Genomic DNA, 17,388 nt, shown 5'->3' with positions numbered 1-17,388 from the left:
ATAGAACACAGTAGCCAGAATCCAATTTTTTTATTTCCAAGATACAATGTTTTTCCATTCAGAACACATTTTACCATTCATCTCTTGAAACACAAACCAATCTTTTTTTCGTTTGTTTTGGTAATGAAGTTTAAATTCGTGAAAAACAATATACAACATGCATTTTTAATTATTCAAAAGACATTTTAATAAAGATAAAAAAAATTTTTTTTGGTGAGGTGGGGTGGGAAGCTGTTCACACTCAACATGCATGCCATGTATCAAAAGTGCTCCTTCGTTGACAGGAAAAGACTTTGTAGAGGTGGGTGGAGAACTAATAGCAAGTCTATGTCGTATCAGGCTGTTTGGTCTACTCGTATATTTTTCGCCCTTTGTACCATCCTCACGTTAGTTATCGAATACAATAGAAATGGTCATCCCAAAATATGCAGCACCAGATTACAATCCTTCAAAACTAAAGTTATTTTATGCTGAAACTATCCTAATATTTGAATACTTGTCAATTTACAGTTCTAACACCAAAGATGTGATACGTAATTTTTTCAGGTAAAGCACCTTTCCATCCTGTTTTAACCACATCCTTGGCCCAGAGAGTAGTTGAACAAATTTGTTCTTTGGATTCATCAAACACTATAGCACATTTACCTTTCTTGGGTTGATTATAACTTTTTGTGTAAAAAAAACTTGTCCCTTTTCAAGACCAGTCCCTTGTGAAATCATTACAAATTGAGAATTACCAGTTTTCTGGTTGTCTTAGCACATAAACTTGTATCTGAAGATGTTTCAGACACCTTACATAAAATAACTTAGCCCTAAGCTGAAATGACTTGAAAAATCTAACCAAGTAAACTGTAACAGGACAAAAATTTTGACCAAGTGTAGTTTAGGGACCCTGACTAAAAAAGTAGTGTTGAAGAACCCTGGCATTTCATGGCATGGAATACTTACAAGTCCCAAGACCAATCCAGATCCAGTTGCGTGTCTCCATCTGATCTGAGCCTTACACGTTTTAAATAGGAGACAGAAGAATTGACAAAGGTACCAGTTCCACGCTGCTGTGGGTAGGAGTGTTTTCCAAGTTTGCTCAAGCTGTGAAATGGTGGGTGAAGTGTTTCTATAAAGTGCTTCAGCTCAAACTCTATAAAATAACAACCCTTCTCTTACTTGGCAAACAATATATCCTCAATTCTTTCTGTTAAATTCATGCCACCATTTTTCTTTGAAATGCTGAGTGACTTAAACCTACTGGTCAGAATTTTACATTACTCAAAAAATATTTCTTTACCACCAGACTGAACTCAAAGATGTTCTCTAATTTGACATCCCTCCAGTCTACAATTTAGACCTTGATTTTCATATAGTTATTTACAGCTCTTGTCAGTCTAATAATTTATCTGTCACGCATCACTTATCTCATACTAAATATTCTGGCAATAAGAGCTGATTAGCAGCAGTGCCTATCACACATCTAAATTCCTCATAAAATTTGTGTAGCAGCTGGCCACAGTTATTTTTATTCAAATAGGGACTACATTCTTATAGTTGTATTATGGCTCTTTAAAGCACTGTACAACTGCACCAGCAAGACAAGGAATTTAAGTCAAGCAGATTAAAAATGCCTGGTCAGCTACTTAGTTTTCAGCACATTCAACCAAAGACCATTTTCAAGATCCTTCTCTGTTCAGGGTGAAGATTATCGTGCAGTACCATAATCATCAGAAGGAAAACAAAAACTACACATAAGAACTAGGCATTTAAATAACTTCATTAAATCTTTGAACAAGGATTTTCTTGTGCTACCTTGTCTGTCTTCTAGTTTATACACAATATTGGATTCAATATTCCTTCACTATGTTGATAGCATACTGCTCCAAAATATCCTCTGTATTATGCTTCAGTGTTAATGTTTAAAGCTGGTTGGTTGGTATGATGTCTGCTAGCACTACTAGTGCAGCAGTTTTAGGGTGAAAACTGCAAGTAGTTAAATCATTAATATGCCCTGCATCTTTGATGCATCAAGCCTTTCTTGCTGCAAGTATACATTAGCTGCATCAGTTAATTGTAATGTAGGCTAACTTGTGGGCCATGATAAATTTGATGTATAGCTAAAAGATCTGTGCTTTCCCACACTTCTATGTGAAGCCTTCACTTCCAGTGCTTTATAATACAAATTGGGATATTGAAAGAGTCCATGTGCACCCGTGTTACTTGATTATAACTACAGCACACCTTGTTCACCTGTACTTTCCCAGCATTGATTCCTTTGAATTTAATGCTGTTTTGAAAAAGCACTTCTACTAGTTTCGCAGAAATGAGCGATCGATACTTGATGAGGATCATGTGAATGTTTTGCATCAAAAGAGTAGCCTACCTTTAAGAAATTTATGCCACATACTAAAGTTTTGTTCAAGTGCTAGCATGTTTGATTGATTAACGCAACGGTCAGAAACCAAAAGGGTGCAAAGAAAGAGGGTCAAGTGCACACACTGGATACCTGAAATCACCTCCCTTACAACAGTTTTCTCTTACAACTGTAAGGCCTCTTACATACATGTACGCATATGTAAACATTCCAATCACACTGCACCCTCAGGTCCCTTTTCTCCTAAGGAAAAAAAAAAAGGAAATATGTAGGTTGTTATATAAGTGAAAGTATTACAAGTTCCTCTTTCTGTCAAGATGACAGTGCTTCTGCTTTTGCTGCAGAACATGAACATTTTCATGTTCCAATCTTTTTCTGTATGTACCCACGTACACTAAATGTTAAAATTTTGTCAGTGGAACTATTGCTACAGATCGATTTAACTCAGTACATATTTGTACAGCCAGGTAACTCATGGCTAACTTATCAGCTGGGAAAAGCAAGCCACTATAACCAAGTGAAAAACCCCTTTATAAGCATCTTACAAGGTAACAAAAACACTGGGCAAAATTGAGCCTGAGCCTGGGAAGAGAAAAAAGGAACACTGCATGAATTTTTCTAGCAAATTACTTTAAGTTAATTGCTGATGAATCAGACATGAAGGATAATTGACCTACAAACTCAAAATAAAATAAAAATATAAGCCCCTCCAAAATGTTTTTGTTGCTCCTCTTAACTCGCCCATAACCTACCTCAAATTTAACCACGCGCAAGAAAGATATTAGGTATAAAACATTTCTGGGAAAGCAGGCACCAATTTTAAATGGCCCATTTATATGATTTGCACATTAGGTCATGTCTTGGAAGTTTCTCTTAAAATAAATTAAAAAACCCAGACTAACAAGCAGCTCCCATCTTCCACATGTTGATGTGTTGCAGGGTGCACGGCACTAGTAACCTACACTGCTGAGACCACCAGTGCAGAAAAGCCACTGGTTTATGCTGGAAGCCATGTGCATGACAATTATGCTGCCGGTTTGGAATTGACGAGAATATGAATTAGCTTTCCCAAAAATGACTGCAACATCCCTGAAAAAAATGTACGGCTGCAGCACAATATGCATGTAATAAGAGCTAGCTGCAGTCAAGTCTGTGTATTCACAAAAAAAACAAAAACAAAAAAAAAAAAAAAAAAAAAAAAACAAGGGCAGCCACAATGCTCTGGTCCATCCCCTTTTAATTTTCTAGATTTTCTCCCTTCATTTAAATATCAGGAAGAAAGGACTGGTGGAAACCAACTGACCATAAGCCAAACAATATGGTCAGTTGCACAATAAATACCTAACAATTCATGTCTTTCAATCCACTTTATACTGCGCCCACACCCACACACACCTAATACAGTCTGAACAAGCTGCTCAAAATGAACAGCACACACATGATGCCAAACATACCCACACAAGCTGGTAACAAATAACAAATCATAAGCACAATTCATCCCTCTGCCATGCCCTCCATCCCTGTGGGATTTACAGTCATAACCTCCGATCCAGACTGAACCTGAGTGGCACTTTGACACTCGCTCTCTAAGGCAGGCCCATTGGTCTCTGCATGAGGTTCACACAGCTTGCTGTCACTAGAACCAATGTCACTCCATCGACTCTGTCTACCTGCTCTGTCTCTAGGCTTGGCTATTTCTGCCAGATCTGAACCTATACTTCCTGCTGCTGCTGCTGCCTTGCTGTTTCGTAAGTCTGAGTTTATCATAATATCTTTGTCTGCAACTCTAAAATCAGAGTCTTTGGGGACTACATTTTCTCTGTTATCATCGTCATCTTCAAACCCCTCCCCATATTCTGGACTTTTTTCTTCATTTTCCAAAGACCTGATTGCCAAAGTACCACTGAATGATGGCCCCAATCTGTCCGCACCATGAATTCCATCCATCAATGGTTTGTCCATGCCAGGAGGTCTCAGAAAGTCTGGCCGCACACCGCGGAAAGCGATCCCCATTGGCTGCTGAGGGCCAAAACGAAAGCCACTATTCATGGGCATGTTGGGACGAAGACCCAAAAGTCCAGGTCGACCACCCCTTAGAGCAGCTCCCATCATCAGTCCCTGTAACAGCCCACTAGGTCCCTGATTCAACAGACCATTTCCTTCACTGGGCCCTTGACTACCACCACTACGAACAGCACCAGGCCCCTGCATCTCTTCCAGGGCATTCCTTGGACCCTGCATGCCTCCAGGCCTCAAGCCATCCATTCCCATCCCCACAGGTCGAACCCCTAAACTTCCAGGTCCTGGCCCTCTTGGATTCTGATTTCCTAGCACAATTCTGATTGGTCCACCACCTGGACCCATTCCTCTAAGCCCTGGGCTGCCTGGAAGACCAGGCATCCTTTGCCCCAGTGTCATATTGGCAGGGCCAATTCCACGTGGACCTTGGTTCCCCATTCCTAGTCGTAAGCCCATAGCTGCCGCCCCTCCCTGTGGCCCCATCAAACCACCTGGCATTGGACTTCGAATCATGCCTTCAGCTGCTTCTGGTCCTACCATGGCTTGGGGCCCTCCAGGCCGCATTAGCCTGGGACCCAGCATGCCACCTGGTCCTGCCAGTCCTGCTGCAAGAGCACCCACAGGGAGTCCAGCCATACCTGCAGCTGCACCAGGCTGGCTGACCTCCACCATCATGCCAGCCTGGGGGGCACCACTGCCACCTAATCCAGGTATTGGCATCCCCATGCGAGGTCCTCCTGGTCCTGGCAAACGCATGCGCATGCCCAGCATGGGCAAAGACATCAACGGTGCAGGTCCCCTGCCATCACCCTGAGGTGCCGCACCCATCCCAGGTGGGATGCCCACTCGATGATCGGTGTCCTGCTCCATTTCTTCCAAAGCCTCTTCTTCTAGGATGCTGTCATCTGCAGGCCATTCCTTTGGCTCTTCCATCTCATTCTCTACAACAGATGGGAAAGGTGGGCGCAAAGCCTGACCCGGCAAGGAAAATCCTTGACGTGGTGGAAGGCCAAAAGCTGCTGCACCAAGATGTCCAGGAGGAGGAAAGCTGGGACGAGCAAGAATGCCTGGTTGCTGCTGACTCTGAGCCAGAAGAGCACTTGTGCTGTTGATGCCTGACATCCCTGGATTGCCCACAAGCTGTCCACCAGCCCGATCCATTGCTCCAATGTTCAGGGGAAGATTCTGAGCTGCTCCAAGAAGAGATGCTGCAACGGAGACCGCCTGAAAAAGCAAAGATTATAAGCTCTTTACATAATATAGGTCAAGGCAGAAGATTGTAATGAGAGAAAAGGTGCTGTTAGTTGTAACCATAAAGGAAGTTATAGTTACCTGTGCATGTGAAACACCACTAGCTAATGATATGGGCACTGTAGCAGAAAGAACAGGAGTTCCTGCTGCTGTCTGAAGATTTGCAGTCAATCCCTGGGGAGGTCCTGTACCCTGGCCAGGATGATTTTGCCCTAGAAGAGACATCTGCCCAATGGAATGTGGTGGGATCTGACTGGAGGGAGGGATGGTTCTTGGAGGAGGCTGGCTTGGCAAAGGCACCATCATGTGCGGTGCCAGCATGTGCATCTGCTGGGATGTTGGAATGCCTGCAGGCAAAATACAGTTAACCCCATCAATTTTAATTATGAAACTCTCAAATACGGACAAGTGCCATTTGCTTTTCAAACATCATACATCAAAATGATAAACTTAATAATCTTTTAGAGAAAAGGACAGAATAATACAATCTGTTTCTAACTAAAATTTGTTGAAGCCTTCATTATTTCTGCCACATTATTTTTTTGAATACTTATCAATCACCAACAATCAGCCCTGTAAACAGGAGTTATGTTACATCCAGAGAAAGTTATGTTGGAGCCAAGAAATGACAACATGACACCCAATTTTTACTGCCACGGTGACCAGCACTTTAGCCAATGCACCATTAACTGCCCCCAAAACATGCAGTGTTAACAACTCAAACCTGGCATTGATGCAGGGAAATTAGCTAACGGTGTTGCCATCTGAGGAGTCTGGCTCTCTGAATGAGGTGCTGAGCGACTATCTCCATCTTCATCTATGTCTCGTCCAATGTGAATGCCTACAATTTTTAACAGGAAGTGGAATGTCTAGCTCATCACAAACCAGATCAGCCTGACATATCTGATTTAATTCCAATCATCAACCACTACTTTTTGAAGACATACTGTTTAAAATACAAATATTCTATTTGGCAATGTGTCAGTAAAGACTTTAAAAGAGAAAACTGTTGACAGGTTTTCTACTATTTATGCAAGTGTTTTTTGGGGAAGAGGGGCGAAAGAATAGTCAAAATAAAATTTCTTACACTCTAAAAGCAAATGAATGAACATTCTTAATTTTCTATACAAGCAAATAATAGCAGCAGCAAAAATGTAACCAAAAGATTTTCTTTGACTGCAATGCTTGGAAAAGCGTATCTTTTTTTCTTGGTCACCTTTGAGATGCTCTGGAAGAGACTCCTCATCAACAGTGGCACCTTCAACAAGGAGACTTAAGTCTGATGGCAATTTACTCCATGGGATGTATGCAACACCTAGTTCTACATCCCAAAAGTCTTTGAATGAAGATTCTTTTACTCCTATGCCAGGTGCCCAGGCCACCTGCACAAGCAAAGATGGTCATACATTCAAGACAACAGTGCCACCATTTTAAGTTAGCACATGACTTTAGGCAAAGCCACTGATTCACTACATACCTACATAACTCATTGAAAGCTGGTGTTCGGATGGGTGACTTTACTGGCTGAACAGAAAATTTCACTTTTCCTACTACCACCCCCAAAAATTCATAATGTAAGAACTATTCATTCTTCTGCAAAGACAAACTTTACAAAGAGTTTCAAGTCAAGTGTGCAACATCCTCAGCTTAACTCAAATTAGACATTATGATGTGCTTTCCACTATCTAATGACCTCAGAAACTTCTTGTGCAGCTAGACTATCTATCACCTCCACAAGAACTTACCCGGAGAGAACTTGAGTTCAGTTTATAACCTTTCAACCTATCTAAAGCCTTCGCAGCCTCTTTTCTCCGAGTCATGCAGACAAAAGCACATCCCCTTGGTGGGATCATCTGAGAAAAACACAAAGAACATCAGAAGTTTCAAGTCAGCTTACCACTTTATCTGGATATTGCAAAACTTCAACAGCATAAAATATATTCCTAGAGTTGGAGAAGGGTGGGTGATGTTTTACCTTGAGCCAGCAAACTAAGACTATATCACAGCAAGACAGCCAGCCTTGTAAACAGATGCCAGATGCCGAGAAAGAACAGAGTGCCTGTGATGAGAGCTGAGACCAGCCAACCTTTACTGTATTTGTAACAGACAAAAACCACTGTGCCACCAGACCACAGGTAGAGGGAGGGGCCAGGAAGGAGGGCAAGTCATTACAAAATATGCTACTCACATTGATGGCATCGATACTTCCATACTGTTCAATTGCTGCTCTTAGTTCGTCTTCAGTAGTATGTTTAGCAAGATGTCCAAACCATAAAGTTCTCGTGCAAACTGAAAGAAACACCATTCTGTAAGCAGCTACTAATGCCTCTTGCCTTTTACACTTCTTGCTAACCGTAAGTTAAAACGCTTGTAATCACACAAAGCCAACTCTATTTAACTCAGTGTGATGCCCAACCTCGTAGAGCATTTTTTGCCAGAAGAGTAGCATTAAAAAAAATGTCACACTAAGCGTAAGTAAATGACTATGTAAAGAAAGAAACTGTGGTACATTTAGGAATTGTTTTACTATGAATTAGTTCCCCTAGAAAGCTGAAAAAGTAGCCAATCAGGTATGTTTGAAAGTAAGGAAAGACAGTTGATCAAGTGCCATGTTTCAGTTGGCTGCAGATTTCTACTCCAACAACCAAAAATGGCAAGAAAATAGTAAGTAATATTCCAATTCTAATGTTTACTCTAATAAAATATGTTTGATCAGCACTTTATATTTGTATATATATTTCCGTGAATTTCTACTACTGTGACCTACTTCCCAAACCCGAGCTATCCTATTCACACTAAATATGAACTGTTGCTGAATGCAAGCATATAAAATTTACAGGACACACAAGCAAGAATAACTTTAACTTGTTTGATTATAATGTGGCATGCTAAACATATCTCACACATGCGCACGCACACACACAGTAGCATCTATTTGACCATCAAACAGTCATCATCTTTCATTTGAATTTAGCACAAGAAAACAAAACTATATTTCTTAAAAATCACACCATGTAAATGTTTAAAAAATGCTCTTTAAAACAATGTGTCACTAACGGTTGTCTTTACTGTAATAGTTATTATAAATATTTAAACACTCCTGGTCAAATGGTCAATCATGGTCAAATGAAAAGTCTATAGTGAATAGTAGCCAGCTGCCCAGGATGAATTAAAGCTCAGAAGATGCTTTGCTTTGAGGTAAGTAATGCTTTTAGTGCAAGATTGTACTTTCAGAATAACTTCTAAATGGGCCGCCAGTTAAACAAAGCTCCAAGCTATTCCCCAAGGAATTCAAGTATGAAACTGCAGTCCTTTCAACAACAACAACAAAATTATTCGCCTGTGTTTAACAGTCTAAAGGAACTTTTTACTCCCTTCAACAACCGATGCATGATAAAAGTCCCAAAAGGATATAAAAGTTAAAATCATAATGATTTTATAAATTATAATTTTTGTTATCTATATGTATTATATATGTATTATTTGATAATTTCATAAATGTATTATAAAGACAGCATTAATCACTACTCTGTAACAGCCAGAAGAACCCATCAAAAAATGTTTGGAACTAAGAAAATAAAAGTTTACACAAAACAAATCTACATTAACAAGATGTTTCTTTCTTAAAAAAATCTGCCTCTTACCTCCAACATGCTTGTCTTTCAGAGGGGGAAGCCCTCTCTTCTTCCTTTCCCGTTCTCTTTCTCTTTGCTGCTCTCGGTCATGATCTCTTGACCTGAAGACAGTAGTGTTGTTATTAGATCAAAGTTAAAATCTGAAAAAAATCTATCAGGTAAATTACAGCTTACACATTTTCCAACACTGAAGATTTGTAGAGCATGCTAATTAGTGGACTAAATGAAAAAAAAAAACAAACTTTCTGGAATTTTATTAACCTAATGTCAAAGTGAAAGGGGGCTGTCCAAAATCGGGTCCACTGGTGAGGTGTTGTTGCGGCCCCATGCTCCTCGAGGAGTAACAAGGACTAAACTAAAAACTAATGTCATAGTGAAATTGGTAATGAAAACCTTTTCCTAGGTACAGTTATACCTTTTCTTCATTTCAGCAGGATGAATGGTAATTAACATACATCAGCCATGAGAAAGCAGCAACAAAAGTTTAAATGTAATCACCTTGACCTCCTGTGCCTGTCTCGAGATCGACGCCTCTCTCTAGAGCGCGATCTTGAATGCTTTCTTCGTCTTGGTGATCTAAAGGATGCAACACACTAGATGTGAACTGTTACTGAGTGCAAGCATATAAAACATTAAGGACACACAAACAAAAATAACTTTAACTTGTATGATTATAATGTAGCATGCTAAACATATCTCACACATGCACACAAAAACATACACAGAGTACCAGCTATTTCATGGTAATATTTTTTTACATACAGTCCATGCCAAAAAACATAGTTCCTACCACTCTCTGCAGCTTCTTATAATTCAATACAGTAAAATTTTCTCATTAAGACATATTGTATTGCAACCCTCTCTCTTTGATAAGACCCAAAACATTTTCATGGATGTATTTCACTATATAACATCTCTACTACAGTTATCTCCCTATCATGACTGGCGAACAGCAGTTTGTGTTCTTTTAGGACTGTTTTTTGCAGAAATCACTTAAGCAAAAGTATTTTGCCAAGCTTGGATCAAGTATTTCGCATATTTGATGAAAAAAAGGCCTTTAGCAAAAGGCAAGCTTAAGAAAACAATGGTTGTTGCTTTTATTATTGCTGCTCAGCTGTATTTAAAAAAAAATGTGGGAAAGGAGGAATTCTGTGAGAAACAGAAATGAGATTAACAGAAGAAACCTATGACCCGCTCTCACAGTATTGCGTTAGCTATATCTACTAGCTACCTCAATCAAATAAACCCCAACTTATTGTCCCAACAAAAGCAAATTGACCTAGGCCCAAAAGAAAAATTATAGATTACCAACAGAGCCATGTGATGTTTAAACATCACCTTGCAAATCAAAATTAGCTGCTTAGCAATACACATTCACAGAACAAATCCCACAATGGCGTATAAACGTAATTTTTCTTTAAAATCTTTTTTTTTTTAAAAAGAGAAATTAAATTTATATACAGACATTTGGTTTTGGTTTTAGCTTGAAATGTCAGCCTGTTCACTGCCATCTTTTTGTTTACTAGATAACACTGGTCAATTGTGATTTATAAACAACTTTTCGCAAAAGTCCCCCATTAAAAAAACAACCTCGAAACAGTTTGTGCTCTATTGTAATTTTTTTTGCAGAAATCACTTTTAAACAGTGCATTTTAAAAGAGCACCTTTGTCAACCATGGTTCATGTATTTTGATTGCTCGTAGTTAGAGAGTTGGTTACCCTATAAATCTTCAAGCTTAACAATGGTGTAAAAAAGCATGACCAAGTGAAAACGAAAACAAGGAAAAGTACTGCAAATGAGATTTTTGTGAGCTTTATTTTCAAAATTTAAATAGATAGGTGTTACAATCTGATTTTGATGGATTTTATTGCACCTTAACAAGGAAGTTTTTGTATTTATTTTAACCCTTTGAACCCAGCACTTGCACATTTTTCAGCCCATCGCACAGTCTATGAATGTTTATGTGCAACAAAACTTTGCGGGGGGGGGGGGGGGACATTTACTTTCCTTATTTTTGGTAACCAAAAAAAAAATCTAATATTGCTTTGGTCTTTCCAAATGCTCAAAGTGCCTGAGGAAGAGAGCAGATTTCAAAATGAATAAAAAAACAAACCTGGATCTGTCACGAGACCGCCGTGACCTACGATGGTCTCGGTCATAATCTCTTTCTTGGTCACGTTCATCACCATCATCCTCAACAACAATTACATCTGACTGCTCCCCATGCTGATCGTAGTTGTGATAAGGGTTCTGATCCGAAGAAAATAAACACAGTTATTAAGCACACAACAGGTAACAAAAGTAAATTAGTGTAAGAATACATATAACTGTAATAAATACATAAATACTAGTAAGAAATAAGTATAAAAAGACCAAGTTTCTTAGGGTTCATTAAAAAGGGTGTCCAGTCACTTAATCCCCAGACACTTCATCCCCGACACTTCATCCCCTAGACTTTTAATCCCCAGACACTTCATCCCCGACACTCAAGAACAATTTTCATATCATATTGTTGAAGAACATAAAATTTACTAGCTTATATGAACTTTAACTAATGTTGTAGATGTTCAAATGACGTTGAAGTTAATAGCATGATTTGAATTTGAATTTCAATTAAATTTTTCGCTGACTTCATAATTTTATAGTTAAGGATTTAGTTTAGGGATTAAGTGTCTGGGGATGAAGTGTCTGGGGATTAAAAGTCTAGGGGATGAAGTGTCTGGGGATTAAGTGACTGGGAACCATTAAAAAGAAGATGCTTACCTGACTTATCTCCTTGTCAAACTGTTGTTGCTGTTGTTCAAGATGCTGTTTACGCAACATATCCTGAGAAACTCCAAGGTGATGCTGTTCTGGGTTCTGTAGACTTGCAGACATCTGCTGGATTCTCTGCATGATGCTAGGGTCATTTAGGATATTCTGCACCTCTCTAGCACAAGAAAAATAAAGCAAAGCTATCTGTAGCCTAGAATTTACTACAAAAATAAAAGAAAAAGTTGTTTTAGTAAGATTTGTGGAAATGCAGTAGGAACAAACAAGCACTGTAAAAAGCACTTTGAAAAATATCTCCAGCAGCCTTTACTTTTTTTCAATTCGGTACACTCTATGATTACCATTTTCTATTATTCCTAGATATTCATTAATTAAACTGTAAAATGTAGATACCATCATTATAGTGATGTCATCTCATTTGTTACAAAGTAAGAAAATTATTAACTGAATACTACTTCATTAAAGTATTTAAAAAAAAGCACAGAAGTCCTTTAGACAATTAAAATGAACACAATTAACAGAGGAGATGATTAGCTGTCAGCAGTGACGAACAAATACAAGTAAAAAAATTAAAAGGCCCAATCAAACAGCATAAATCAATAAAAAGCATAATGCGGTAGGGGCGAAAAGTTCCACAGAAAGTACATTATAGCCTTCAAAAAAGACCACTAATTAAGTTACAAAATTAAATCTGAACACATAAATAGAATCACAAATTACATTGGTTTTATTTTCATCTTCACAGCAGCTTCAGCTTGCAGGGAAACGGTTATAGAAATACGATTATTGTGTGTACTCTGAATAGATGTTTTTGTGATGACTGCTGTTTCATGGTACCAACCTACCCTGGTAATGACTGTGGTACATTTGCTCCCTCTTCTTTCCTTTCCTCCTCATCATCACTGTCACCATAGTCAAAGTCCAACAGTTTCTGGAACGATAACAGATTGCTTAGAAAATCAACAAGTTTTTATAACTAAACCACCCTACCAACACAACAGTCCTTACAGAACTGTATATGCATTCACCTTCACTAAGTAATGCCATCCAAACGATAGAAATTGTGATATGCAGAATTTTTGTTTGATAGACATGAATCTGTTTTGTCAAAACATGCAAATAAGGGTAGTACACAAGTTCACACTTCCTTTTATTCTACACAGGTAAACAAATGACAGCGCTGCTGTCTGCTCATGTTTCTTTAACTTTCATGAGCACCTATTTTTTTTTGTTATCATTTCAACAATGTCATTTAAGCATGTTTCACATTTGACATAAGAATCAAAGTGAACATGAAAAGCAGATTTAGTTCTAAATAACAGTGCTGTAACATGTTAGCTACAAAACAAATTTCTACAAATTATTTTATCTACAGCAGACAAAATTGCTGAAGAATCCATGTTGACTTTTATCCATATTTCATTATAAAAGCATTTGTATCATATGCAAAAAAAAATTTGATCCCTCTTATCACAAAGTGAAAAATGCATCAATTTCATTAATTGATCACATTCATCTACCAAATCTATTTTAAGTATTAATACACTCTCCTTTAAATATTATCTTCTTAAGACTGGTTCAAGGCACCAGTTCCAACATTCTCTTCTAAATAAGTCTATATTATGCATTATGAAAATATAATTTTTGCACAAAACTTACTCTGTTAAAACCTGGTTCAGCCATCTGTTTCAAAACTCCACTGTTTGCCCCACTGATGCCACTACCATGGCTGCCACCACTGTCCCCATATCCCCCATAGTTGCCTCCACTTCCACTTTCCATAGCAGGACCAGAAGTGGGGAGATTGTTGTGTGAGACAGGTGTAGGAGAGTCTGATGTTTTCGAAAGAAGCTGGTCTGTAAGCAGTTTGATTTGTGCTAACAGGTTGCTGTCCAAGACTGGGGGAGTTGTTTGAGGTTTGCTTGACATCATTTCAGTGTGCATCATCAACTGCTGCTGGAGCAACTGTAGTTGCTGCAGTTGGCCTTCCTGAGCTGTTGCCAGCAGATTACCCTAGCACACAAATATTTTGACAGAAATTTCAAGGTTATGAACAATAAATAACAAAAGCATACCAAAAGCTTAGTAAGTCTGTATCACCATTAGCTGTCTAAATACTAATCAAATGCTTACCTCTCCTGTCTGTTCCAGTAATTTTGTGACAGTGTTGACTATTTCACTTTGCTGAGCAATTAAACTTGCTTCTCCTCCACCATTGCTTGTTCTTGCAGCCATTGTAGAATTCCTCTGGTGTGCTGACACCACCTTCTCTACTGCACGTTGGGCTATCAACATAATTGTGCTCATTTTCAGACTTCCATGATTATAAAAAATTAAGATTAATGTTAGCCGTCGGCTACAGCTGAAAAAATCTGGCATAAGACGGGACATTGTGGTCCAGTTTTACCAAGTGGTAATCGAAGTGTTCTGATATTCTGATATACCATCTGGCATGGCAGTACAATCCAAAAACAGAAAGTCCTGCTCAACTGGGTGGTGTGTGCGGCTAGCCAATGCATTGCCTGTGACCTACCCCCTGTGTGTACAATCTACACCTAGCAGTTTTATGCAGGGTGCGCAAGATTGTGGTGAATCCTTCCCACCTGGCCAATGGCCTGTTTTCTCTCACGCCCTCTGGGTTCAGTTATAGACTCATCAAGAACAGAACTTCCCAGTTCAGATATAGTTTCTTGGCTGAAATAGCCTTCCTGAACTCTGCCATAGCTCATGTCAGGACCAATACTCAATGAAACTCATTTTGAAGCATAGTGCCTATATTTGACCAAGCATCCATTTGTGCTGATTCACGTGTTTTAGTTGACTCTGCAATGTGTGCTCAATGCAGGCAGTGTCTGTGTTTGTGACAGAAAGGAAGCGTGGAAGACAGCAACGAAGAAAGAGAGGTAGTGTGTATGTATGTATACATCTCTCTGATAGGCCTGATTATTCTTTCTTTTGTTCTGCTTCTTTCATCATCAAACCATATTCTGAATGCAATGTTACTTGGCCATTAAACAAATTCTTATTCTAAAAAAGAAAACATTTAAAAACCTTTTTATGCATTTCCCCCCAAAGTACTTTCTACTGTAGCATGTCAAAAAACTATAGTTAAGATTCTGTAACTGTCGGTCTAAAAGATCTTTACATACTAACCTGCAAGAACTAAATCCACATTGTTTGGTTCAGCTGCTAAATCTAGCAAAGGCTGTATAACTTCCACAGGAAACACTGCATTTTTCTGCCACAAGTTAAGGACACGTACCACCCGACACTGTTCAAGAAAATACAATATAAATATTCTTTTAACTTGTATCTGAATAAGAATATCACAACCTCTTATCAAAAACATGTATATCTATAAATGCATCTGTAATTAAGAAAACACAAGATACATGAAGGCATAAATCTTAAAACAGTTCAAAGTAGCTATAATGCTCTTGCATATTTCTGAAAAATTAAATTTAAAAAGCTGAAGAATTTTCCATGACAAATTTACAATTGCACATTACTGAAAGATGAGAATCAGTTACCTTCTCCTCCGGTGGACATTTAAAAAGGTTCTGGAAAGTAGATACTATGTTTTTGGTAAACCGTGGTGCAAACACATCCTTTTCTGGACCAAACTGGTGTCTTGATTGTCTCACAATAGAGTCAATTACATAAAGGCCTGGTACTTTGTACTCTGGTTTGCACTGGAAAAAAATAATAATAAAATGCCTTTTATTTTACTGTTAATATAATGATAGCACAAACTAAACAAAATTTTCCACTTTATTTACATACCTTCTGTACAAATTTTTCCACACTCTGTACCACATGCTTGTAGAATTTGATGGCTTTTATGGCATGTTTTGTTACACTGGCCATTTTGGCTCTTGACACGGGTGGCCGTGTCTCATACAGAGATGACAACTGTAAGAAAACAAGATATATGAAATCTGTTAACAAATTTTTTTGATGTGCCACTTACAATGCTACTATAATATTCAGCTTTTTCTTTATAGTGCATGACATTGTATTCAAGCATATCTTTCCTATATAAAGCATTCTTTCTCAATATTCATATAACTATGATCTGAAATCTCCAGTTATTTCTGAACTGTAAAAATTGATTTAAATCCAGGGCTTTTTTCCCTAACATACACATAATACCAATTCACTCAAAAAATGACTTGATATACATGTGCTTCAGCTGACCTCACTTCAGTAGCTACAAATGTGCTGCATCTTAGAAAAACATGCTCAAAGCAAGTTAAAACATTTCAATGAACTGTAAAAATTAAGTTACACTGAAATTAATGTTCTTAAAGTGTACAGGCAAGAACTTTAGATGATGGATGGTTTTAACACATATAGTACAACTATGCTGTGTAAAATAATAAAACTGAAAAGTAAATTATTGTAATGCCTCAGCAATGACCACAAAAGTGCATTATATAATAACTAGCACTTAAGAGTAGTTGTTCATATTGCCAAACATAAAAATCCACTTCAAGAAGAAAAGAGTGAAAAGAAAAAACACTGAGTGAATGATACTATTATCAGTTTTTATATTCTATGAAAAGCCAGGAAACTGCTGAAACTACATTACGGCCAACGGACAGTCTTGGTTTAGACATTTTGAATTCCAGTTCTCACTTAAGTCTTAATCAAATTAAAATGTGTTTATGTAATTATGAACGTGCCTCCCAGTGATATTAATTTTACATCACACATTACAGAATCTTTCAAAATGCTCCTAATCCTATCTGTGATTACACAATAGTATGGAAGGGGCAAATGAAAACAATATACATCCACTAGTAAAAGGTAATCTATTTAATATCAAAGTCCCTAAGATGACTTGTGGCTGATTTTAATAAGAAACACAGCATACTCAATTTCCCATAATCTGAAAGGAAACAATAAACTAGCCAAAATAAGCAAATGATTATCAGCTCTAATTAGCATCAGCAGAATCCTTCTAGCTCATGAGTCGCGTATCTAGCAACATTAGAACCTAGGTTCTCAGAAAACCGCGATAAAACTGTCGAAACAGCCTAGCAAGTCTAACGGATGCATGTTGAGTTTGGCATCAGGGCAAAGTTCGGTTGGTGTCATACCTCATTGTTAAAAGCCCTGACAGCTTCCATACTTGCAGGCAACGCAAGCGTTCACAGGAAACGCCTACAATTTCATAAAATCACTGGTTTTCTCACACAAGCATAGCGTGGTGATCAAAATGGCGGTAGGAATTTGTCCCATAATGCCATAAGATTCTAACTAAAGTAAGATTTCATTGGTTGCAATTTTCCACAGGAACCAATCACATATATCGTCTCAAACATAAACCTTAGGCTTGCCATGAA

The 17,388-nt window shown here is 38.2% G+C and overlaps 1 protein-coding gene across 1 annotated transcript; it reads right to left on the bottom strand.

The window, feature by feature from the left end:
* Positions 1 to 14: 14 nt before the first annotated feature.
* Positions 15 to 17,288, bottom strand: LOC112566820 (splicing factor, arginine/serine-rich 15-like). The gene is made up of 17 exons (XM_025243197.1): positions 17,143 to 17,288; positions 15,824 to 15,952; positions 15,571 to 15,732; positions 15,194 to 15,311; positions 14,174 to 14,325; positions 13,700 to 14,053; positions 12,886 to 12,971; positions 12,032 to 12,197; positions 11,382 to 11,518; positions 9,766 to 9,843; positions 9,277 to 9,368; positions 7,821 to 7,921; positions 7,378 to 7,485; positions 6,849 to 7,014; positions 6,357 to 6,473; positions 5,714 to 5,979; positions 15 to 5,605 (listed from the first exon to the last, which is right to left on the bottom strand). The coding sequence occupies exons 1-17, from the start codon at positions 17,170 to 17,172 to the stop codon at positions 3,857 to 3,859; spliced, it is 4,011 nt and encodes a 1,336-aa protein (XP_025098982.1). The 5' UTR covers positions 17,173 to 17,288; the 3' UTR covers positions 15 to 3,856.
* Positions 17,289 to 17,388: the final 100 nt, after the last annotated feature.

Source organism: Pomacea canaliculata, linkage group LG6 (assembly GCF_003073045.1).
Source record: "Pomacea canaliculata isolate SZHN2017 linkage group LG6, ASM307304v1, whole genome shotgun sequence".
NCBI lineage: Eukaryota > Metazoa > Mollusca > Gastropoda > Architaenioglossa > Ampullariidae > Pomacea > Pomacea canaliculata.
Note: the sequence above shows the minus strand (reverse complement) of the source record. Positions and strands in the feature narration are given on the sequence as shown.